This window comes from Neovison vison, chromosome X (assembly GCF_020171115.1).
Source record: "Neovison vison isolate M4711 chromosome X, ASM_NN_V1, whole genome shotgun sequence".
In the NCBI taxonomy this organism is placed as follows: Eukaryota; Metazoa; Chordata; class Mammalia; order Carnivora; family Mustelidae; genus Neogale; species Neogale vison.
The window spans coordinates 1,433,957-1,458,269 of NC_058105.1; the positions used below are offsets into that span (position 1 = coordinate 1,433,957).

The 24,313-nt window shown below is 53.7% G+C and overlaps 1 protein-coding gene across 2 annotated transcripts in view; it reads left to right on the top strand.

The window, feature by feature from the left end:
* The window catches only part of MECP2 (methyl-CpG binding protein 2), a 68,886-nt gene extending 45,200 nt beyond the window's left edge, over positions 1-23,686 (top strand). Inside the window, exons 1-3 of one of the 2 annotated variants that reach the window (XM_044236010.1) lie at positions 12,495-12,511; positions 13,850-13,904; positions 14,014-23,686. In XM_044236010.1, coding sequence (XP_044091945.1) covers positions 14,142-14,930 — 789 coding nt within the window. In that variant the 5' untranslated portion in view covers positions 12,495-12,511; positions 13,850-13,904; positions 14,014-14,141 and the 3' untranslated portion in view covers positions 14,931-23,686. Of the gene's footprint in view, positions 1-12,160; positions 12,512-13,849 lie in introns of those variants that run through there. The other variant, XM_044236009.1, reaches the window with a different exon arrangement.
* Positions 23,687-24,313: the final 627 nt, after the last annotated feature.

The following is a 24,313-nucleotide window of genomic DNA, read 5'->3' on the forward strand; positions in this document are numbered from 1 at the left end:
TCGTTGTTTTCATCTGCGTTCACTGTCTGGTCTGACTTTCAGCTGTGTATATTCTGGCTGTTTTTAAACGTATCTGTTAGTTCCATAATGATGTGCTTTGGTCTGCAGTTTGTCTAGGTTGGGAATTTGCCTCTTTCTTCTCACGGTGTTTTATCATCTCATCTTTGAATTCTTATTGAAAACTCGCTCCTACAAAGTTGTGAAGAATTTCCTCCTTTTCCTTGCAGCGTATTCTCTTCTTGGTGAACGACTTTGCCTTTCCTAAGCTGTCCCCCCCCCTTTTTTTTCTTTTTGCCATAATATGTTTGCAAAGTTACCATGTCATTTCTAAATATTCTGTTTGCTTTGGTACAGCGGGGGAGTTCTTGGCTTTTTCTTCCTGGTCTCTTGGCATCCTTTCTCACTGCTGTCTCCCCTGGGCTGTCTTGAGCTTGGTGTTGTGCGGTCAGAGAAGCTGCGCCCTTCGGTAGTCTTCGGCAATATCCGGATTCGTCTTTCTGACCAGAGAGAGGTAGTAAATGTCTTATGCCAAGGCTCAGTCTAGCTGCTTGAGGGACGTATATGCCATTCCACAGGGATGCGGGAGAAGGGTGCAGCTCAGGCTCTGCATGGTCCCCAGGTCCATATGTACCCAAGAGTGGTCACCTCCCACAGAGCCCACCCGGCTTTCTGGGAACTTCCCAGCAGGAGATTCTGTAGTTCTTAGGTCGAAATGGAAAAAGTGACAGACTCCCACCCAGTTGTTTCTCTCCAGCTTACTGCCTGAAGTCTCTGGGTATTTTCAGCTCCCCAGCATGGCTTCTGGGGGTGGGACAGGGGCCAGAGCTCCAGTAGGCTGCTGGGTAGGTTTTATGTCCCTTTGTTTGACGGAGGCTTCCCTTCACACCTCCTCCTACCTTTGTTTCTCAGTTTTATTAGAGGTTGGGAGAGAGCAAGTATGGGGGAGGTTGTAACCAGCCATTTAAAACTTCTCTAGTCCACGTGGAATCGATTCTCTCGTGTGGCATGTGATGCAGTGGTCATGGGAAGCAAGTCACAGCCCTGTCGCCTACACTTTCTCTGGCTGTTCTCGGATGCTTTTATTCTAGGTAAACGTCAGGGTCTGAAGGGAGTTCCAGCGGGCTCTGGACTGGAAGAACAGTGTCCGGGCTCCCTGTGGCATTTTCTCCCTGGCTAGCACTCAGACAGGGGAAGTGACTGAACGCGCCGATACTTGTCTCCAGGCATGTTGCTTACCTCCCTAGCCAGTCCCCAGAGTTGTCTGTGGGGTAGAAATTTCGTCCCTTCTGCTTGTCCAGTGCTTCCCCAGGGCTTTGAACCCTGTCGTCCAAAACCAGGGCCAGTGTAGGATGGGGACCCAGGGTTCACCCCGGGGAGGTTGCTGGGACAAATGGGATCTCCATCCATATCTGTGATACAGCTTTCTGGGTATCCCAGCCATGCAGGCTCCCTGGGGCACTGCAGCCTTTCTCTGCTGTCCCCCTTCTCAGCAGTGCCCAGGGAAGCCTCAGCCTCTTACTGGCCTTTCTTGGGAGGGTACGAGTGGTATTCCAGACCCTTCCTTTTGCCACCAGCAAACTGCACTCCAGCCGGCCTGGCTCCAGGGTCCTGTTATTCTGGCCTTGAGGACTTCTTAGGGCTCTGTTGGGGAATCCTATCCACAGACCTTCCTGGTGGGTCCCTCCTGCGCTCCTGTATTTGAGCCGGGGAGAACAGCGCAGACGCTCAGAGTGCCGCAGCCGTCAGTGGCTCCCTCCGTGGCTCCTTTCCTGTTCACCAGCACTGGCAGATTTGCCCCTTTTTTTTCTGTGTCGTTGGCTGTTTCGGTGGGCTCAGATGTCATCACTGGGAAGAAGAACCTTGTTAAGAATGCAGATAGATGAAAAAATAATGAATACTGTTTTTCTGAAAATAAATAAATTGGGGAAAAAAAAAAAGAATGCAGATAGGAGGTGACCTACCCTAGTGAGAGGCTCTTACAGAGTTCTTGCTTCCATTATTAGAGATTTCCTTTCTGCCTCTTTTTCCCCAAAAAAATACATTGCCTCTGTTGAAAATTTATTTTGGCAATTCTGATTTTTTATAAAAGCAGCCAACGCTTTGATGAAAACCTATAAAACTTACATAAAGTATACAAAGGTAAGAAGAAACCAGTATCAACGGATGAGTCGGGGAAGAAGCAGCTGTGGGAACGTATTGCTGGGCCCAAAAAGGCAAGTGTAACGTGAGCACACGTGGAGACAGGCCGTTGGTATGCTGAGGACTGGGTATTTGTCGTATTTGTCACTGGAGGTGTCCAGCCGTTCATGCACGTGATGGCTGTGAGCACCCCGTGGCACAGGAGCCAAGGCACTTGAGGACATGATGGAAGAGAAGTTTCCAGATGTGAAAGCTAGAGAATGGAGAGCAAATTCAAACAACATGGGCTTTCCAGGAGAAGAGAGAAAATAGCAGAAACATCAGTGGTGAGGTTTGGGTTCTTGGTTTTCTCCCGTTCTTAACTCACCCGGCCAGCTCCCTCTCCAGTTGCCTTCGTGGTACAGCCGGTGGGGAAGCCGCTTCCTGACCACAGCCTCACCGGCTTTACCAGCTTGGGCCCTGCCCCCACCCTAGCCCCAGTAACCTCACATCATCAGGCCATCCTGTTGCCACTGCGTCCGTATTCCAGAGTTCTTCCCCTACATTCGGTGTCTCCCCTGTCGCAACATGTGGTAGAATTGCAATGGTTTCATGACCGACTCTGCTCGGAAGACAGCACGAGAGAAAAATAAGAAATGGAAGGTAGGGGGCGCCTGGGCGCTTCGGTTGGTTAAGTCTCCGACTCTTGGTTTGGACCCAGGTCATCTCAGGGTCCTGGGATGGAGCCCCGGGTCGGCTGCGTGCTCACTGCGGAGTCTGCTGGAGATTCTCTCCCTCTCCCTCTCTCTCTTTGCTCATGTGTGCGCTCTCTCCCTCCCTCCTTACCCAGCCTCCCCCCCCCAAATAAATAAATAAAATAAAATAAAGACATAGGTGCAGGTAGAAAGCTTGTCTTCTTGCTGTAGCATTCCTGGCCCGAGCGCAGCTCATCGTCTGTGTCCAGAGGAATTGTCAGCTACTGAGCGAGCGAGCAGCTGCGACACTGCCCTGTGCGCGCCCCGCCCCTTGGTCTTCCTGTGTTGAATCGGTTGAAAGTTCGTCCCTACCTGCTGAGCGTCCCAGAGTGGCAGCACTTTAAAAGTGCTGCTGCCCTACTCTACTCCTGTCTCGCTCCAGACCATTTTCAGCCCCATTTCGACATCAGAGGAAACCCTGTGGAAAACAGCCTGGTAGTTCCTCAGAAGGTTAAACATAGGATTCCCATATGACCCAGCACTTCCATTCTGCGTGTAGACCCAAGAGAACTGAAAACGGACCCATGCAAAAACGTGCACGCAGACGTTCAGAGCAGCTAAAAGGCAGAGACCCGGCAGCTGCTCGTCAGCAGGCGCACGGACGAAGCGCGCCGTTCCCGAACAACGGGATCGAGTCCCGATGTGCACTGCAACACGAATGAGCCTAGAAAGTGTGACGCTGAGTGGAAGGAGCCGGTCACAAAAGGCCGTCTCTCGTTTGATTCCATTTATATGAAATGTCCAGAATAGGCAAGTCCAGAGTGGCAGAAAGCAGATTAGCAGCTGCTGAGGGCTGGCAATAAGGCGACCTGGGCGAGTAGCTGCTTAATGGGTAGGGGGTTTCCTCCGGGGGTGCTGAGTTATTCTGGAACTAGCTAGTGGTGACTGGTGCACAACTCCATGAACGTACTAAGTGCTGCTAATGGCAAATTTTATGTTACATGCATTGTACCACAATAAAAAAAAGATTCATCAAATGCCCTCAGAATATTTCGCCAGCAACCTTCAACTTGGCTGAATGCCTAGTCATTAAAGTTTTTTTATGTCATTAAACTTCTTGAACTAAATTCTTTGCAGCTGCCATGGTTACCATGTCCTAGGCTTCAGAGATGGCATGCATATCGGCTTGGTCTAGTCTGGCGCATATCACCCTCCGTCCACCGCGGGCCTCTTTCTCTCAGGTGGGCGGCAGTGTTGGTTGCCTGGGCTCTACCTGTAGCCAGACAGGGTTGCTTGGAGACAGCTGTGGGCTCTGAGCCCTGCTTGGGCATCGTAGAACCTACCTTTACGATTTAGAGTAAAAGAGTCAGGTGTCATTTTAATGGGGTGTTAGAAAAATTGAGATACAATTCACATACTGGGAAATTCAGCCATTTAAAGTGAACAGTTCACTGGCATTTAGTATGTCCACAGTGTTGCGCAGCTATTACCTCTATCTGGTCCCAGAACATTTTATCACCACTAAAACACGCGCGCACACACACACACACACACCTAAAACTTTACAGTCATTAGGAGTCACTCCCTATTACCACTACCCTCAGCCCCTGGTAACGACTGATCTACTCTCTCTGTGGATTTGCCAATTTGAAACATTTCATGTAAATGGAATTAGGTAGCATTTGTCCTTTTGTGGCTGGCTGATGTCACTCACATAGTGTCCCCAAGTTTCATACATGTTGTGGCCTGTGCCAGAATTTCATTTCTTTTTAAAGCTAAATAACGTTCCATTGTGTGGATGGACCACGTTTTGCTTGCGCAGTCACCCGTCCTCGGGGTGTTTCCGCATCTCGGCTCCTGTGTGCCACGCTGCCTTGAGCACGGGTGTGCGGTTCATCCGGTCCCTGTTTCCAGTTCTTGGGTCTACAGCTAAAGTGGAGATGCTGGGTCCTGTGGGAACCCTGTGTTTGACCTTTAGAGGGACTGCCTGGCCATTCTCCGCGGTCGCAATGTTTGTGTAAACCTGCTTTTCTTCCCCACTGTGCGACAGACGCATGCTGTGGACGTGAGATCTGTCGTACGGCCCCAGCGCCTTCATTAGCGGAGGAGCTCCCTTTGACGATCACGAGCTGTATTTTATTTAGCTTTTCAAAACACAGCTTCTCTTGCATCTTCTGAAAGGTGAAGTATTTAAAAACACACGGAATGCAGAGCCGCTGAACTTCGGGTTCTACTGGCATAGCCTTGGAGCTGAACCCTATTTGCTCTGTTGCTCCCCAGAGACCACTGAGACACTCTCTTCCTGTGCCAGTTGGATTTCTCTCAGATCTTTAAAGGAACTGCAGCTGGCATCTCCAGGCGCGGCTGCCTTTACTGTTCCGTGCACAGAAGCCTCCTTGATTCTGGGAGTCTGCAGCGCACGCTGGAAGTAGAGGGAGTTGGAGGCACGGAGTGAGCGACGCGGCAGGTGGAGGTAGCTGCTGCAAGACGGCCGTTTCTCTCCTTTGGTGCCATTTACCCGGGGAGTAGCCCCTGCCTCGGCCCCGTGGGTCATGTCCTCGTTGTGGGACTTGGCCTCCTTCTGCAGCTCAGTGGAATGGGCGACTAGAAATGAACCATGCTGAGAAGTGCTGTATCCTGAAATTGGCCTTGTGCAAACATGACTGAAATGGGGCCAGGATATTGCTGTGCCTCTGGAAGGATCCCGGGAGCTCACTCGGGAGGGGGCTGGATTGCAATGCAGGTGAAAAACACCTGTTAGCTGCTGCTTTCACCTGGTTTCTTCTTCATCGGAAATCCTTAGGGGTTGAGTAGTCCCTCCTCCGTCCCAGGTGTTTGGCCAGCCGCACCTGCCGGCTGTTGGTTGCCTGCACCCCTGTAACGTACAGGGGCCTGGTGTCACACGAGTGCCAGGTACAGCTTCCCAGGGCAGCCTTTGGTGGGCTTGCTGGAGGTTTCTTTCCTTGTGAAAGTACAGGCAGTTCTCTCCACCAGGCCCCTTGGGGTACAGTAATGCAGCTTGAAAACAAGATGCCCGCAACTCTGATTTTCCTTCGCTAGATTAAAGGAAAGATTTGATCTAACGTTTGTGTTCTAGAAGCACAGTTACTAGATGTTTTATTATTCAAGAGCCTTCTTTTCCTGCCTCGTAGATACTTAAGGTTTGAGAGGGCCCTTGTGCTTCAGTGTGGTACGTGTGTTCCTAAAAGACTCCTGCGTTCTACAAGTCACACAGTAAAAAGTAAACGTTGTTACGGGGAAAATGGGAGGGGTAGACCACGCCGAAGCTACGTGATTAGAGCTCACTAACAAAGTCATTGACAATTCTGGTTCAAATTCTGGCGAAGAGACATAACACACTGCAATGGCCGTTGGCGTTCACAGCCCACATCGCCAGCAGCCGAGCGCTTCCCGCGGCGCCCGTGCAGGTCCTGTTGCGCAGTTCCAGGGACGCTTGAAGTGGGGGCCTAGGCAAGGCCCCCTTTGGCAGTGATTTTCTTTTCTTTTCTTTTTAAATTTAAGTCGTCTCTGCGCCCAGCGTGGGGCTGGAACTCATGACCCCGAGATCAAGAGTCAGATGCTCGGGGCGCCTGGGTGGCTCAATAGGTTAAGGCCTCTGCCTTCAGCTCAGGTCATGATCTCAGGGTCCTGGGATTGAGCCCTGCATCGGGCTCTCTGCTCCGCGGGGAGCCTGCTTCCCTTCCTCTCTCTCTGCCTGCCTTCTGCCTACTTGTGATCTCTGTCTGTCAAATAAATAAATAAAATCTTTAAAAAAAAAGAAGAGTCAGATGCTCTTCCGACAGAGCCAGCGAGGTGCCCCTTACAATGATTTTTCTTCAAACATAGGGAAAGAACCCTGATGCCTTCCCTTCCTTTGCACTCAACAGCTGTACTGTATGCGGGATAACACCACTGTGGTTCTTTGAGCCACTGAAAGAAGGCACTTGAACTAGGTTTCTAGTTTTCCCTCTTAATGTATTCGTATAATGTGAAAGTGTTCTCCTTAATCGGTAGAATACTTGCCCGAAACTGCTTCCAGATACTGCTGTCAGCCTGCACAGTTTCCACTTCCATTGAAGTCACCCACCCCACCCCCTGCTTTCCCAGCGCGCCGCCACCTGAGCACTGTGTGTTTCCCTGAGTCACTGTCGCTGCGCTGCCCGCAGAAGTGCTGCTCGAGCCTGGCTCTCCCAGGGGCATACAGTGCACGCTTGACCCTCAAGGAGCCTACTCCATTCCCCTCACGCTGCCCCTGTGACCGTGTCACCACAGATTGTCACTGCCCATTCTCCCAGGCCGTCATTTACTGCCCCGGCCTCATCTTCTGCAGACGCAGCTCACCAGTGCTCAACAGGCTATGACAGTACCCAAACTCACCCTTTATTCACCTCCTCAGACCATGCCTGGTTTGGGTGCTAAGCCTAGCCCCCGCTCCTCGAAGCTCTTGGTCAGAGGGATACAGTCACCAAAAGAAGCAAAGGCAGTACAGCCTCTGGGTTGTGATGGTCCCACGGGGCTCCTGTGCCTGGCACTGTGTGTCGAATGGAGAGACCGTGAAGAAGGCCCGCGCTGTCAGGGCATGGAGGGGTTGACCTGTGTAGTGGTGTATTCCAACTACGTGGGGGGCATGGGGTCTTCTTGCTCATAGGGTTGGGGAAGGCTCCTCAGAAGTGCCATCTTAATCCAGCCCAGAGCCATTGGTGACGCGGGGTAGGAGTCATTAGGCACTCCTCCCTCCAGGGATGGAGCTATTCATACCACCGCCCAATGTCACTGGTCTGTCCTGAGCCCTCCTTGCCAGCCAGTAGAACTCGTCAACCCTGGAAACCCAGCTCAGGCCTTCCTCCTCCAGGGAATCCCCATCTCTGGGCTTCTCCTGGCCCTGGAACAGGGAAGGGTATCACTGTTCTTTTGTTACTTCTTTGTCCCCCTGACTAAACTGGGGGCTCTTGAATACCAGAGAATGATGGTAATTCTGCCGTGTCGTTCCAGCCCCCGGCAGAGTCTGGCTCAGGGCAGGGGCTGTTGATGAACATACGTAAGCTCAAACAGGACCGCAGACAAGTTCCCCAAGCGCAGAAGGGAACTTCTTGTCCTTTTTCTTTTCATCTGTAGCACTGACGAGTTGGATGGGTGGTTTTTCTGGGGATCCTCTCAACTCCAGAATAAACGAATGTGTGAACTAGGTGCTCGCTCAGTTCTCCTACTCATTTCAGGTTTGTGAGTGCGTGTGTGTGTGCATGTGTGTGTGTGGTGTGTATAATCTGATTCAAAGGAGGATAAAGAGGACTAGGTTTTTTTTAAAATGTGTGTTTCAGCAAACTCCGTAACCCCCTGGTGGGGTGAGAAGGCCTTAGGGAGTTGGGTTGCCCTGGGACCAAGCAGGTGGATTCCTGTTTTGCATCATTTTTACCCCCAGTCCCCACCCAGTGGACTGACTTCCCGGCTGCTTTGTGGGTATTTGTCGTTTGCTCTTGCAGAGAAGTAGAGTGACAAACCTGGGTGCCCCCTCGGTGCACAGATTTGAATATCACTGTATTGTCATAACTGCTTCAAGTAATTTTTTTAGAAGTTTTTATTTATTTATTTATTCATTCATTCATTTGATCACAAGTAGGCAGAGAGACAGGCGGGGGGCGGGGAGCAGGCTCCCTGCTGAGCAGAGAGCCTGACACGGGGCTCGATCCCAGGACCCTGAGATCATGACCTGAGCCGAAGGCAGAGGCTCAACCCACTGAGCTGCCCAGGCACCCCTGCTTCAAGTAATCTTAATTTAAAAGAACTAAAATATTACAATTGAGTTAAAGGTTCTTTTAGTCCTCACCTTTGGTGCTATTAGAAGTTCATTTGTTATATAGTTAGATAGGGTTTAAAAGGTAAATTTTATCTTATGAATGTTTACCACAAGAAAAAACCTACCAAAAAAAAGGAAAACCCAAGACAGTTCATTTAAGGCCAAGTCCGAGTCTGGGCACAGCTGGGTCTCTCCTCGGTGGCTAGTATCAAAGAGCTATATTCGCCTGTCCTCGAGCTTCTAACCATGGACGTGACTGTAACCCCCACCTGTTCCTGGCCCAGGCTTCCCTGTCCTCAGTGACACCACTGTCCTCCTAGGCATTGGCCATGGTCCTTCATTCATCCCTTCCCCTCACCCACACCAGCCTGTCTTCAGCTCTGTCGCTCCATCTCCTGGTTCCTTCCCAGACCCTCCACTGTCCCCACCCAGGGCCACCGGTCCCCCCTGCTTTCCTTTTTGGCTTCCTGAAGTCTGCTTTCCACCCAGCAAGTAGAGTGGCCCTCTGAAGATAAGAGCCCTCATCCCTTGCCCTGCCCAGGGCTCCCCAGTAGCACCCTGACAGAGCACTCCACATCCCCTTTGAGGCCTCTCTGCTACCCAGAACCTTCTTCCAGCACAGAGCCACATGGCTAGCCCCCTTGCTTCCTATATGCTTTTCCTTCTTTGGTTCCTCATTGTGTTCCAGTCAGTTTGTTGTTTTGGACACTCACCTTGTCACAGTGTCACCTAGTACAAGGAACCCTTTCAGCCAGACCAGCAACTATGCCCTTTGACTTTCTCTTTCTCTGTCCAAGAACTCCCCGGCCTTTCTGCCCCTCCAGGCCACCTTAGAACCACAACCACCCACTTCTCTCAGGGCCAGCCTGGTTCCCTCCGTGGACATGGGGTGCGCTCCCTGCGCTCGGGTGCCGTATTAGGCCTTAAAATACATCCCACGAAGGATGTGCAGAGCACTGTGGTCAGAGGTATTTGAAATAAATCTTTTCTCTGTGTTATGGTACCAGTTTGATGTATAGTTAAATTCATGTGGTCGTGCTTGCGTTCTTCCATATAGTAGGGTTTTGTTACCATTTGGTTTTGTTTTCATTTTGGTTATGTAAACTTACACGTGATTCAGAGAGGTTTTGACTCACGCCAATACCTTACCTCATTCTCCCCCTCCCTGGGACTAGAAAGCCCTTCTTCCCTTGTTTCTTCCATGAGAGGCTGCGGACAGGGTGCGGGCGAGCCAGGGGTGCTCTTTCGCAGGCCTCTCCCATGGCTACCCAGGTTGTAGGCTTAGTGGCAGCCATTCATTCCTTCAGCCCTTGCTGGCGGCACTCCGAGTTGTCTGCAGCATCAGGGCAGGAAACACAATGCCATCACAAATATCATATACCTGTTGTTTTGCATTTCTGGGGTTGTCTCTCTAGGGTAGAGTTTTAGAAAGGATTGCCACTGATGGTGTTGATACTCTTGGTTGTTTCCAAGAGGCATTGCTGGCGCATGTGGTTTTTTACTTGACCTTACGGTGGTTAAACTGTTTGGGGCATATAAATGAGCGTTCTGGAGGAGTCAGAGATCTTTCCCGTGGGTGCGGTGTTGTCCCCTGATTCCAGGACTGTCCAGGTTCAGGGAGCAGCCGTGGCCTTCAGCAGTGCCCCTCTGGTGGCCTGTGTAGAAGTGGTCATTCCAGTCCATCTACCACTGTGCCTCTGGCAAGCTCCCCTTCTCCCCTCTCAGATGGGGCATACAGGCCACAGACCACACCTACCTTCCCAAGATTCTTCCTCATTTCCTGCTGAGACATTAAGACTGTGAGAATTGAAAACTGAGCTCTGTGCTGTAGCAGTTTAGAGACCCTCACTTCACAGCAGGAAAAGATCCGTGGGCCACGGACTGAATCGGGGTGACCCTGGCAGCCGTGGTTAGAGCCCTGAACTGCTAGGGGATGTCCTAGGACATCCTAGGATAGGGAGGAACTCAGGAACAGTTTTGTTTCCAGACCCCTGACCTGAGCCTTTTAGAAAAGGCATGTCCTCATGGTGCCAAGTGAGTCCTGATATGAACCCCCCTTTGGCAGCTCACCCATATTCTTTGAGTCTGGTTTCCAGGGCGCACCGCAGTGTGAACAAGGGGGAAGTTGCTTGGGGTAGACCAGCCAGGAGGCAATGACCAGTACTGACACGAGCCTTGTGGGACAGGGCAGCTCTAGGGCTGAGATACTGAGGACAAGAATAGTCTTACTCTTTTCTAGAATGCATTGCCAAGGGCGCCTGGGTGGCTCAGTCGGGTAAGCGTCTGCCTTCGGCTCAGGGAGTCCCACATCGGGCTCCCTGATGATCAGGAAGTTTGCTTCTCTGTCTTGACCCTCTCCTGTCTCATGCTCTCTCTCTCTGAAATAAATAAAATCTTTTTTTAAAAAAAATAGAATGAATTGCCAAAAGGCCAGCAGACAGCCAATTCCAAGCCCATGATTCTTTCCGAGCCTCCCCAGCCCTGGTCGTGTTTCTGCCCTCTTAGCCCTGCCCTGAGAACATCATGGCCAGACTCTGATTCCAGGGTCTGGGGCCTCATGGTGGTCATTTCCAGTGCACGCAAGGAAGGGACCCTGCCCCGTGGAGCCAAAGTCCAGGAAAGGAGCCGCTCTGTGCGGGAGAACGGGAGGCGCCCACCCCGGGCCGGGGAGGTGCGCTTCTGTGCCTTCGTCCTTGCTCTTCCCGAGGAGGTCACACGTGGTAAGGGAATGTCCGGTGAGAAAGTTCATCAGACCCAGGACAGACCCGGGATGGCTTCTCTTCTCACTCCGCAACCCCGGGCAGCAGTTTCTGCTTGCCCTAGTTGGCCAGTGTTTACGTAATGCCTTGCGATTTCTCTCCCTCTGGGGTGTTGGTACCTATTGTCATGATGAGGAAACTAAGGCACAGGATGTTGAGGTCACTTGCTTGGGCCCATTTTTTAAAATTGCAGAGTCAGGATTTGAGCTCAGGTTGTCTGGCTCCGAAGCTTGTTCTTTCCACAGCACTGTGCTGTGCCCACCTCCCAAGGGGGCAGCGTGAGGCTCTGTCACCGTCAGTAAGTCATGTTGTGCCCCATGACCGGCTTTTACCAAGCACGCAGTTGAGAGAACTTAAAACTGCAGAAGCCAGAGTCACGCCCAGGCCAGGTCTGCACGCACAGGAGCCCCGCCGCGTTTTGGGTGGGCAGCCCCCTCTGGCAGTCAGGGGCCTCCTGTGAGCCGTCCGGCCCGGGGGTGCTCGGGCACAGCCTGTAAGGTGGCCCCCTCCACGGCGCTGCACCAGGAAGCCACACGCTGCTTCCACCCAGGAAGGTGTCCCCTGTCCAGGCTGCTTCCTCTCCTGTATGCTAGGAGGGGGACTCCGAGTGGTCACAGGACAGGTCGGGCAAAGCCCCAAGGCCCTAAAGTAATCCATGAAGGGGAGCGGCGGCAGGACCTGGGCAGGTGGCCGTGGCGGCAGGGCAGGGCAGTCCCGCCTTGCCTGCCTCCGCGCACTTTCTCAAGAAATCCGTGCGCTCCCTGTGGGACTTACATGCTTATTTAACACTTCAGGGAAGAAAAGTCAGAAGACCAGGATCTCCAAGGCCTCAAGGACAAACCCCTGAAGTTCAAAAAGGTGAAGAAGGATAAGAAAGAAGACAAAGAGGGCAAGCATGAGCCCCTGCAGCCCCCGGCTCACCACTCCGCTGAACCGGCAGAGGCAGGCAAAGCGGAGACCTCAGAAGGCTCGGGCTCGGCCCCAGCTGTACCGGAAGCCTCTGCCTCCCCCAAACAGCGGCGCTCCATCATTCGTGACCGGGGACCCATGTATGATGACCCCACTCTGCCCGAAGGTTGGACCCGAAAGCTCAAGCAAAGGAAGTCGGGCCGCTCCGCTGGGAAGTATGATGTGTATTTGATCAAGTAAGTAGGGGCGACTCCCGCCTGCAGAGCAGGGAAGGCTGGGTGGGCAGGAGGTCAGGGACCGGTGCAAAGACACTGGTGCGGATCCCTTAGAGTGGCAGCCCTCTGTTGCTTGTAGATCAAGAAAATGTGTGCGTCTCCCCCTCTTGTGTTGGGGGCTTCAGTAGACCGCTTGAAGACTGCAGCAGGTACATTTGGAACGATAGTGTGCAGAGCTCGCCACCCTGAGTGAAAAGGACACAGGGTAGCAGAGTGCGACTTCTCGCCACCAGCCCTTGAGGGCTTATCAGCAGGTAGCAGAGCAGTAGGGCCTCCCCAGGGCTACAGGGAGGACATGAGGAGAGGTCCCCTGGGAAACACTGAGGACACAAGGCCCTGTTCAGACCAGACCCGCCACGTGTAGTAGCCTGTGCTTGGAAGGCAAGGAGAGCTCTCTGGGTTCCTCCCATTTGTTTCCTCGCTGGCAAACAGTCAGCTGAGGAGCTCTTCTCAAAACCTATTAAACTTCTCCCCTTCCTGGGAGTCATTCTGTGACGTGTCTTCATGACCCAGGAGAAGTAGGAATTCACAGGGCTCAGTCCGCTCCGTGAGACGTCCTCTCCATCTCTCCTGTGCCTTTCCAGCTGTCACTGGTACGCTGCCCCGCTTTGAGCTGGTCTGCTCATTGGGCATTTTGTGTCCAAACAGCAGCTTCCAAGCCAGAGCTTCAGAGGAGGACTGAATAAGTACATTTCAGTTCTGGCCCTTAGACGATCCAGAAAAGGTTAACAGTTTTGGAAGGACATTTGCAGACAACCTTGTTTGATTCCAACAACTCTGACAAGGGGGAGCGGAGCACTGTCCTGCGGACAGATGAGGGAGCCGATCCCAGAGAGGCTAAGCGCCGTGCCCAGGTTCCGGCAAAGGAGTACTCTACTTACTGACCAGGCCCAGGCCCCAGCCAGCAGAGTGGCCCCCTGGCCTGATGGCTCAGGAGGGTCCCCAGGCCAGGCCCCTTTGGGGGCCAGAGGAGGGGCCTTGGTGGCAGGTGGACCCTCAGAGGCGTCCAGGCAGCAGCTGCAGAGCAGCCGGCACCCAGCTGTCCAGTCAATAGAGCACACCCTACAGGTGCCCACCGCCCACCGAGCCAGTCACTTCTTGTGTGACCGTGGCCATGCCCCTCTAGTTTTCGCCTGTTTTGGCTTTTCTCTCATGGGACTCTCATGCAGTCATGTCATCAGGCAGGTCAGTTGCAGAACGTGCTGTCACAGAGTTCACCGTCTTCTGCTCTGCCCCATCTTTGTACAGTAGCACGGAAGCTTCTAATCATTCTTTCTGTCTCTCCGTTTGTCCCCACAGTCCCCAGGGAAAAGCCTTTCGCTCTAAAGTGGAGTTGATTGCGTACTTCGAAAAGGTAGGCGACACCTCCCTGGACCCTAATGATTTTGACTTCACGGTAACTGGGAGAGGGAGCCCCTCCCGGCGAGAGCAGAAACCACCTAAGAAGCCCAAATCTCCCAAAGCTCCAGGAACTGGCAGAGGCCGGGGACGCCCCAAAGGCAGCGGCACTGCGAGACCCAAGGCAGCGGCATCAGAGGGTGTGCAGGTGAAAAGGGTCCTGGAGAAAAGTCCCGGGAAGCTGCTCGTCAAGATGCCTTTTCAAGCTTCACCCGGGAGCAGGGCCGAAGGGGGCGGGGCCACCACGTCCACCCAGGTCATGGTTATCAAACGCCCTGGCCGGAAGCGAAAAGCCGAGGCCGACCCCCAGGCCATTCCCAAGAAGCGGGGGCGCAAGCCAGGCAGTGTGGTGGCGGCCGCTGCCGCCGAGGCCAAGAAGAAAGCCGTGAAGGAGTCTTCCATCCGCTCCGTGCACGAGACCGTGCTCCCCATCAAGAAGCGCAAGACCCGGGAGGCCGTCAGCATCGATGTGAAGGAGGTGGTGAAGCCCCTGCTGGTGTCCACCCTGGGCGAGAAGAGCGGCAAGGGACTGAAGACCTGCAAGAGCGCCGGGCGGAAGAGCAAGGAGAGCAGCCCGAAGGGGCGCGGCGGCAGCGCCTCGTCGCCCCCCAAGAAGGAGCACCACCACCACCACCACCCGGAGCCCCCGAAGGCACCGGCGCCGCTGCTTCCGCCCCCGCCCCCGCCCCCGCCCGAGCCGCAGAGCTCCGAGGACCCCACCAGCCCCCCTGAGCCCCAGGACTTGAGCAGCGGCATCTGCAAAGAGGAGAAGATGGCTAGAGCGGGCTCGCTGGAGAGCGACGGCTGCCCCAAGGAGCCGGCTAAGACTCAGCCCGCGGTCGCGACCGCCGCCACGGCCGCAGACAAGTACAAACACCGAGGGGAGGGAGAGCGCAAAGACATTGTTTCATCCTCCATGCCAAGGCCAAACAGAGAGGAGCCTGTGGACAGCCGGACGCCCGTGACCGAGAGAGTTAGCTGACTTTACCCGGCGGATCGCAGAGCAAACCAACAAGAATAAAGGCAGCTGTTGTCTCTTCTCCTTATGGGTAGGGCTCTGACAAAGCTTCCCGATTAACTGAAATAAAAAATATTTTTTTTTCTTTCAGTAAACTTAGAGTTTCGTGGCTTCAGGGTGGGAGTAGTTGGAGCATTGGGATGTTTTTCTTACCGACAAGCACAGTCAGGTTGAAGACCTAACCAGGGCCAGAAGTAGCTTTGCACTTTTCTAAACTAGGCTCCTTCAACAAGGCTTGCTGCAGATACTACTGACCAGACAAGCTGTTGACCAGGCTTCTTAGGGTATGCCTGCACCTCCCCTCCCATCCGACCTCACCCCGCCCCCCCATGTGGTCATTAGGGACAGAGAGTGCCATTGGTGCCCCCGTCTCCGCTCTCCTCTCCCCGCCAACCCTGCCCCACCCCCACCCTCCGGCTCCCCCGCCTTCCCCATCCCCACCCACACTGGGACAAGGAGGTGTGAGGCAGGAGAGACAGGTGGATCCTTTAGAGAAAAAGACGAGAGATGGCCAGTGGCTACAGCCCCTGCGTGATCTCACCCATGGTGGCACAAATCCGGCCCCACGCCGGTCCCAACCCAAAACTGACTAGGATATTTCACAGGACAGGGAAGTAGCACCTGTTTGCTCCAGTTCTGGCCTGGCTAGGAGGGGGTCAGTCCTTGTGCTGCTGGATGCAGACTGGCCGGAGCCAGGTGAGAGGAGGGCGCAGGGCCACTCTCCCGTGAGTGGCATGAGAGAGAGAGACAGAGAGCGGGAGGGCTGGGGGCATGGCAGCAACAGGACGAGGCACAGGCCGGCTGGCCCCGGGCTCCTGGGCTTCTCCGGGTGGCGGAGGGAGGTGGGGCCGATGGAATTCCTAGTCACTCCGAGCGGTCTGTGGCTGGTAGGTAGAGGCCTAGTGGGCAAGGTGGGGCGCCAGCGGGAAAGAGGGGAAAATGTTCTTCCAAAACTTTCCAATTCTACTCCTTTAGGGACAGCGTAGAACTATTTGCACTATTGAGTCTTCATGTTCCCACTTCAAAACAAACTTGCTCTGAGAGCAAACGGGCTTGAATTGGTGACACTTTGTCCCTCGAGCCACCAGACGTGACGGTGTTCACAACTACCTGTACCTGCGCTTGTTTTAAAGTGGGCTCAGCACATAGGGTTCCCACGAAGCTCCGAAACTCTAAGTGTTTGCTGCAATTTTATAAGGACTTCCTGATTGCTTTCTCTTCTGTCCTTCCATTTCTGCCTTCTTTCATTCATCCTTTCATTTCTTCCCCTCCTTGTTCATCCCCTCGGTACCAGGTACCCGCAGCTCCCAGCTTTACCTGAGCTGATGCTGGCCAGCTTAGGCCACCAGATCACACCCTGCCCTTGGCCTTCCCACTGCCAGCTCTAGCGCTAGCCCCACCCCATTTCGAGCCCTGAGGAAGCCCCAGGCTCTGCTGAGTCCTCCTGGCCCTAAGGCCTTGGCCTCTCCGAAGGGCAAGAGGGCCAAGAGGGCGGCAAGGTCTCGCTCGCTTAGGGAGCGCCCTTCCCTTGGGCAGACCTTGGATTCCGGGCCTTCCCAACCTTCCACTCGAGAGAAGCAGGCAGGAGAAGTTGGGCAGATTTGGATTTGGGAGCTGAGGGTAGCACAGAGGCCCCCGTGGCCTGCCATAGTCCTCAAGTAGCCCAGCCCTGACCTTGGCCTCAGCCAGGCCCAGCTAGCATAGTGTGGTGCGACGACGCAGCCGATGGGAAGAAATGCAGCTGCCCCAGGCCTGAGCTGGCCCCCCCGGCCTCTCTGCTCCTCCCGTAAGGTAACCACGAGTTCTCCTCTGGTGGGAGACATCTGCCTTTGGCTGGAGACTGGGTGGGGCCAGCGTATGACACATGTCCACCTCTGTGCCGGGGGACGGTGTGGGGGCCGAGAGGCTTGGCTTTGCTGTGGGTGTTCATTGCTCAGTCTCCGTTTGGGAGCCCGTCCTGCGTTCTGTGTTCAGGAAGTCCTTATCTAGCTGCACATCGTCATCATACTGGTCTGTCCTTTTCTGTGTTTACAGAGATGTCTCTTGTATCTAAATCTGTCCACCTGAGAAGTACCTTATCAAAGTAGCAAGTGAGACAGCAGTCTAATGCTTCCAGAAACACCCACAAGCACGCCCCATGCGAGCTGCCGCCATGAATTGTCAAGTGCGTGTTGTCTTGTGTATTTCAGTTACTGTCCCCTGGCTTCCTTACTGCGGCGTAACCATGAAGGAGTGAAACACCCTAACCGTCCAGCACTTCCTTGCCAGCCCTTAGTGATCAGGAACCATAGCTGACAGTTCCAATCAGTAGCTTAAGGAAAAAACGCGTTTGTCTCTTCCAGAATGGTTAGAAGCAAGGGAGTTTTCCCCCATTGTGTTTGCAGAATCATAGTTGGCCTTTGTAGCATTTTGGTACCCATTTCCTTACACTGCGAAAGCAAGTCCCACAACCAGACCCGCCCTGCTGTTGGCCCTCTGGGCTTCACTTCTGACTCCTCCCTAGGAAGGGAAGGGGGGTCGGAGGAGGGGGCAAGTCCTTCAGGATCCCTCTTCCTTCAAGGACAAAAGGCTCCTGACCCTGAAGGGGCCTTGCACTCCAGGCACCCACAAAGGATGCCTGTCCACGCGAGTACAGTGTCCGGCCAGTTTGTCCTGGAGATGCTGTCCGTTCGGGTCGGTTGGGTTTTTATGCATTAAACTTAGTCCAGTGGAATAAGTGTCTGGAACCAGTGTCCAGAGCCGGCCTCTCCGTCAGCTCAGTACCATCTGGTCCTGGGAAGAAGAGTGTGGGGCCTTCCACGCCCCTTTTCCACCCGAGACCGTTCAGGGGCTGACTGGGCATTGGTGGTTGAGAGCACAGCGTTTCAAGTATCATTTCCTTTTGGCCCAGCCTGACCTTCAGCCCCCTCGCTCCCCTGCTGCTTCTTATAGTTCCAAAGCTACAGGCAGCCCCTGAGGCTCCTTGGGGTTTTCTTGCCCCTCCCCTTTCTTCCTCGGTCCCTCTTTTTCACCTAATAAAGGCATCACAAGTAAGTCACCATTAAGCAGGTCGCCTTGGTGGTTTGTTGCCCTGGCAGGCAGGGGCCCTGCAGCTCCTGTACGACCCCGGTCCTGGGTCAGGTTGACAGGAGGTTGGAGGGAAAGCCAGGCCATGGGATTCTCACCAGCTATGTCCAGCCCAGTTTGGGGGTGTGACCTTGACTTTGTGTGTGCTTGAACATCACAAAGATTGGGGGCATCTTTTAGGGACTGTGTGAAGAATTTAGAAACTAACAGCTTTCAGACGCCTGTTGTAGGGGTAGGTCACAGTCACTTTTGGTCTCCCCAACCCTGATTCTAGTTGTTAGTTACTACCTCCTCTCCCAACAGAATCCTGTATGCCCTTGAGCTCCTCCCACAATGCCCAGCCCAGCTCTGCCCTGCCCTGCCCATTGGTCGGCCTGCCCTAACCAGTGGAATCGCTGGCCTTGACACTGTAGTGAACCAGGGCACTGAGCCACAGCCAGGCTCAAAGCAGGCTTCTGCTGCTACTCTATTCCCATTATCAGAAGGCACAGGCGACACCTAGAAACGCCCTGTTCCCCAGTCCGTCCGTGCCAAACTACCCAAGGACCTCAGCTCCCTCAGCTCCCGGGAAGGGGAAAGCCGTGGTGGTGGCCCAAGGACACTGGCCACAGCTGGCACCAGGTTTCTACTCCTGAGACCCCCCCCCCGTGCGGGGATGGGGAACAGTCTGTTCAGGGGCACCATTCCAGGCTAAAGGCCGCAGACGGTGGCACCAGGACCCAGAGCCAGGCCCAAGTTGTCACCTGCTCTTCCGTGCAGCTTTTGGTTGCTGACAGGGATCGTGAACGAAGGTACGAGCGTGCAACAAGCTATGGTGCTTGGGGGGAAAGGAGTTTCTTTAGCTGACAGGACCTCTGGATTTCAGTAACTTAGCTGCAGCAGCGCAGGAGGGAGCCACAGGTATAACCAGGTGGAGCCTGGCAGCCAGGCTCTGCGCCCCCTTCCCGCGCCCCCTTCCCAGAGCTCTGCACTTGGAGCTCTGGGAGGGCAGAGCCAGGGAAGGTCACTGGGCTGGTTCTTGGAGAAACCGTTTGTGCATCCTTTTCTAGTCAGTGTTGCTCTGAATTGTTCCCTAATGGGAGTTTCACGCACAGATTTTAGGACTGATGGCCCAGCCCTCAGCAGGCAAGCTGCGTTTAGAGCCCTGTGGCTGTTTGCCTGGCCGGTTCCCAGAGTCCTGGCTCATGGTGTCGGGGAAGGGGGCAAGCAAGGCAGCGTCGCCTGGCCTGCGGTGGAGCCCCTGCGCCTGCGGCCCCACCGTGTCGCATTCCTAGTCTTACTGTGTTCCCTGTAAGGGCCCCACCTTTGCTCTCCCCAGCAGTAAACTCGTCCACTCCGGAGGGGTTTGTCGAGTCTCCATTTTTGCGTCTTTCTCTTTCAGATGCTGTTTCAGTCTTTAGAAGAGGCATAGTCTAATTGTTATATATCACTAGGATACTGCCTCCCCCAGGGTCTAAAGTTACATATTAAGGGGGGAAAACTGAACAACAACAATTCAGAAGGAAAACCTAGACAACATTTGGCAGAAAATTGCATTTCGATGTTTCCGAACGAGTAAGAGCAAGCTTTTGCAAAACTGCCGATCTAAAAATATTTGGAGCTTGGCCTGCCATGTTTGTGCTACAGGAAAAGGGGAGTCCAGCCTGAAGCAGCTGGATCTGAGACTCGGGGCTGTCCTAGCACTGAAGAGCCCCCTGCCTGTGGGGCTGCCTGCCTGGCCCCCCAGCTGTAGAAGCCCGGCGCTTGGTGTGGGAAGCGGTGTCACCAGTGACTCCGGAGGCCTGCGACGCCCTCACCATCCTGCACCACCTGTTTCTTGCTCCTTTCTCATCTCTGCAGGATGTGCCCCAAGTGCTGATTTGTTGGGGGAAAAGGGAGTTCTGACTGGTGCCCCCGCAACTAGGAAGGTGAGGGTGAGGTCTCCCCCTTGGTCTCTGCCTGTCCCCTGAGGACGTCCCCCCTGGTCTGCTGTCCTTGGGGCGGAGGGTCTAGGTGAAGTGATGCGCCTTTCTGCACTCAGAGGTGACGACAGAGGCCTGAGCGCGTCCTGTGATGTGTGTCCCCCTCGCCCCTCACCAGCGAGAGCCCGTGGGCCTGAGGGAGGGCAGGCACAAGAGCAGGTACCGAGACCCTCACCAAGGGAAGTTCGGCCTTTGAGTCTGGAGAGCATTAGGGAAACTTGCAAATTGCCTTTGCTTCCCTGCCCCCCTTCTAGCTTACCTTTTCTCAGGTCCTCAGCAGCGAGAGACAATGAGATGAAAAGGCCAAGAGGTTTGGCTCCTGCTCACTGGTAGTCCCTCTCCCTTCAGTGTTTGTGTGTCCAGTGACAAAGGTGTTCTTCCTGGTGACCCTGATTATATCCAGTATCTTAGATGCTATACGCATAGGCCTGCTTGGTCTCCTCTATCCTGGGCTTTTGTTTTGCTTTTTAGCTTTGCTTTTAGTTTTTCTGTCCCTTTTATTTAATGCACCGACTAGACACACAGAGCAGTTGAATTTTTATATATATATCTGTATATTGCACAATTATACACTCATTTTGCTTGTGGCTACACACACACACACACACACCTGTTAAAATTATACCTGTTGCTTAATTACAATATTTCTGATAACCATAGCATAGGACAAAGGAAAATAAAAACAAACAAACAAAAAACAAAAAAAAAAAAAACAAAAAAATACCACAAAAAAAAAAAAACTACAAGTCTGTCTGCTGGTCACTTCCTCTGTCCAAGCAGATCTGTGGTCTTTCCTCGCTTCTTTCAAGGGCTTCCCTGTGCCAAGCGAAGGAGGCTCCGGGCAGCATCCGGGTTTTGCACTGTTTCTCCCATGCTTGTGAGAGAGGTCCCGGGATGCTGGCGCGGGACAGTTCACCTCAGCGGGCGGGTGTAGGAGCACTTCCTTGCCCTGGCAAATTCTGGAATGTAGCTGGTACCGCCTGGCCCCCTGCGACCTCCGCGTGGGGCAGCTGGAGTGCACCAGGGAGGGGCTGGCCTGACCCACCCCCAGCCCTCCCAGGGGCGCAGGCAGAGCGCTCCTGCGCAGCCAGCCAGCTCGGCGGGCCTCCCCGCCAGTAGGGCTTCCACTTCGCTGAGGCTGGAGGGCAGATGGGAGGCCCATCACATCTCTGAATGTGTGAGTTGCACCGGGTAGACACCAGGGACCCCACAACCCCATACGAGAGTCCACTGGGTCCCCTCTAGGAGGTAGCAAAGACTCCAGAAACACCCTTTCTCTTTTCCCCGATCCTACGAGTAACTGCATTTGCTTTTGTAATTCTTAATGAGCAATACCTGCTAGAGAGTTTAGCCGTAACAGTTCTTTTTGATCATTTTTTTAAGTAATTAAAAAACACCAAAAAAAAAACCAACCACCACCACCACCACCCAGAAACTCGTTCTTCCAAAGCAGAGAGCATTATAATCACCAGGGCCAAAAGCTTCCCTCCCTGCGTCGTTACTTCTTCTGAGGCCTGAACCAAAAGAGAAACACTCGTAAGCCGTTCGGGTGGCCGGGCTGCCCGCGTGCCCCTCGGAGGACCCAAGCTGGGGCAGCCTCTGGGCCCAGTCTGGGGCCCGCTCCCGCCTGCGCTCAGTATTAGCAGTGGGTCGCCGTGTCCTTGCCCGCCCAGCCCGGGATGGGGGCGGAGGAGGCGAGGAGGCCGTTGCTGCTGCTGCTTGCCGCTAACAGGTGGGTGTCCGCATGTGTCCACGGGTGCGCTCTCCGACTGAGATCCGAAATCGGCACCCAACTTAGCCTCACCCGGTGACCTCCTGCCCGCCTGGACGGAGCAGGGCCCACCCAGTTGAGTGTTTCTGGGGAGCTGGACGGTGGAGTGCAAAAGGCTTGCAGAACTTGAAGCCTGCTCCTTCCCTTGCTACCAAGGCCTCCTTTTCCGTTCGATTTGTCACTGCTTCAATCAATAGCGGCCGCTCCAGAGTCAGTAGTTGCTGAATATTTGACCAAATATCACCAGGACTGTTACTCAGTGTGTGCCGAGCCCTCTCGTCGCGCTGGGCTCCCGTGTACCCGGACACTGTAACGTGTGCTGTGTTTGTACACGTGTTTGCTCTCCTCTCCTCCCTCATCCTTCCATCGTTTCTTCTGGGGCTTTTCTGTTTGGGTTTGGTTTGGTTTTTATTTCTCCTTTTGTGTTCCAAACATGAGGTTCTCTCTACTGGTCCTCTGAACTGTGGTGTTGAGGCTTATATTTGTGTAATTTTGGTGGGTGAAAGGAAATTTGCTAAGTAAATCTCTTCTGTGTTTGAACTGAAGTCTGTATTGTAACCATGTTTAAAGTAATTGTTCCAGAGACAAATGCTTCTAGACACCTTTTCTTTACAAACAAAAGAATTTGGAGGGAGGGGATGGTGACCAAGATGAGAGGGGCTGTCCTTCTTCCCCAGGAGGGGAGATCCGAAGAGGTGACCCCGGCCCCGAGCAGCCAGATGCCACCCGAAGTAATTAAGCCTAAGCCAACGGACCAAGCAGCTGATGTGTTGCCATTTTCAAAGTCAGAGCAAAAGCAGGTTTTGTTCCACCCAGTGGATTCTATTGCCTTTCCCCCAAACCCCGAGATTATTAGCATCATCATTATTTTTAAGGACAGACGAGGTTGATGTTCCTTCAAAGGGAGACAGGAGGGGTGTGACAGAGCCGACCTTGCCTCAGTGGGAGAGGCATAGGGCAGGCCTGAGGAGCAGAGCTCAGGTTACAGGTGGCCGTCTACCTGGAGACCTCCGCTGTGGCCACGGGTCCGGTGTATGTTGACAGGACCGATGGGCCACTCTCCACCTGACGCAGCTCCTCCTGGACGGGCCAGGTGGTGGGCGGTACCGTTCAGGACAACCCCCCCCCCATCACATCCCACCAGAGTACAGAGTCCCAGAGTACACAACAGTAACGTGACCTCTAGATTCTTCACCGTCCTGGGTGATGGGACAATGGTGGAGGGGGTGCACTCTCTTTGCTGTCATCTGATCCCCAGCACAATTTGGACATGAGAAACCCCACTTCCCTTCCCCTGGCCAAAGCAGATCCTTCTGAGAAAAGCCATTACCCCCACCAGACATTGTTTTGGGCTCACGGAACAGGGACAGATGTGTGCTCCCTTAGCACCCAGGCCCCCCCCCAAGGCAAAGACAGTGCTGACTCTCATGACTATTTGCACATGGGTTTAGTATCAGGAAGGACCAGGCAAGGTGGCTGCCCCCCGCCCGAGTCACGGGGACACTGACCACCCTAGACAGAGGGGTTCTAGCTCGGAAGCCCGGTGAGGGTGGGAGAGAGGTGTGTGGGGGACAGGGAGCAGCCTAGGGCAGACTTGGCTAGAGATGTCTCCAAAGCCCTCCATCACATTCACCTTCAGTTTTTGTGTTTTGGGACAATTACTTTAGAAAATAAGTAGGTCGTTTTAAAAACAAAAAATATTGATTGCTTTTTTGTAGTGTTCAAAAAAAGGTTCTTTGTGTATAGCCAAATGACTGAAAGCACTGATATATTTAAAAACAAAAGGCAATTTATTAAGGAAATTTGTACCATTTCAGTAAACCTGTCTGAATGTACCTGTATACGTTTCAAAAACACCCCCCACTGAATCCCTGTAACCTATTTATTATATAAAGAGTTTGCCTTATAAATTTACATAAAAATGTCCGTTTGTGTCTTTTGTTGTAAAATCAAGTGATTTTTTTCATAAGGTTCTTTTACTATTTGAAAAGATGGGCAGCACGCAGTTTTATTTTATTTTTGTAAGTTTTTTAATACGTGTGAAAGCAAAGAGTACTCAGCATGCCTTTCTAAGTGACGCGTTTGCACCTTTTGTTGGGAAGTACTGTACCCTGTGCTGTTAGCATTCTCGATAAATCTCTCTGTGAAAGTGACTCAAGGTCTGGGCTTTCATTGTCAGCCTCACAGGACAGCCTGCTGCTGTGTTTCCGGCTTCCGTCCGGCTGTCCCTGAACACCACCAGCCGCTCCCAGGACTGCCTTGGGAGGCGAGACCAGCCTGCTCCACACCCTCACTGCCTCCCCTTGGCTTCCAAGGCTACCTTCGTAGGCACACTGCTGTCGCGTGTGATGGGGAGCTCTGGGGTGGCAGGTTGGGAAGGACCTGGCACAGGCTTGGCCGCCGAGCCCCAGGGCCGGAGGCCAGCGCGCAGAGGCCACCCTGCAGAGCCACACAAGTGCCCCGCTCTGGGGGGCAGTGGCAGGGTGCCCCCTCTGTCCAGGTGCTTTTGGCTGTCTGGCCCCAGGCTCGGGCCCCTGGACCTCTAACCT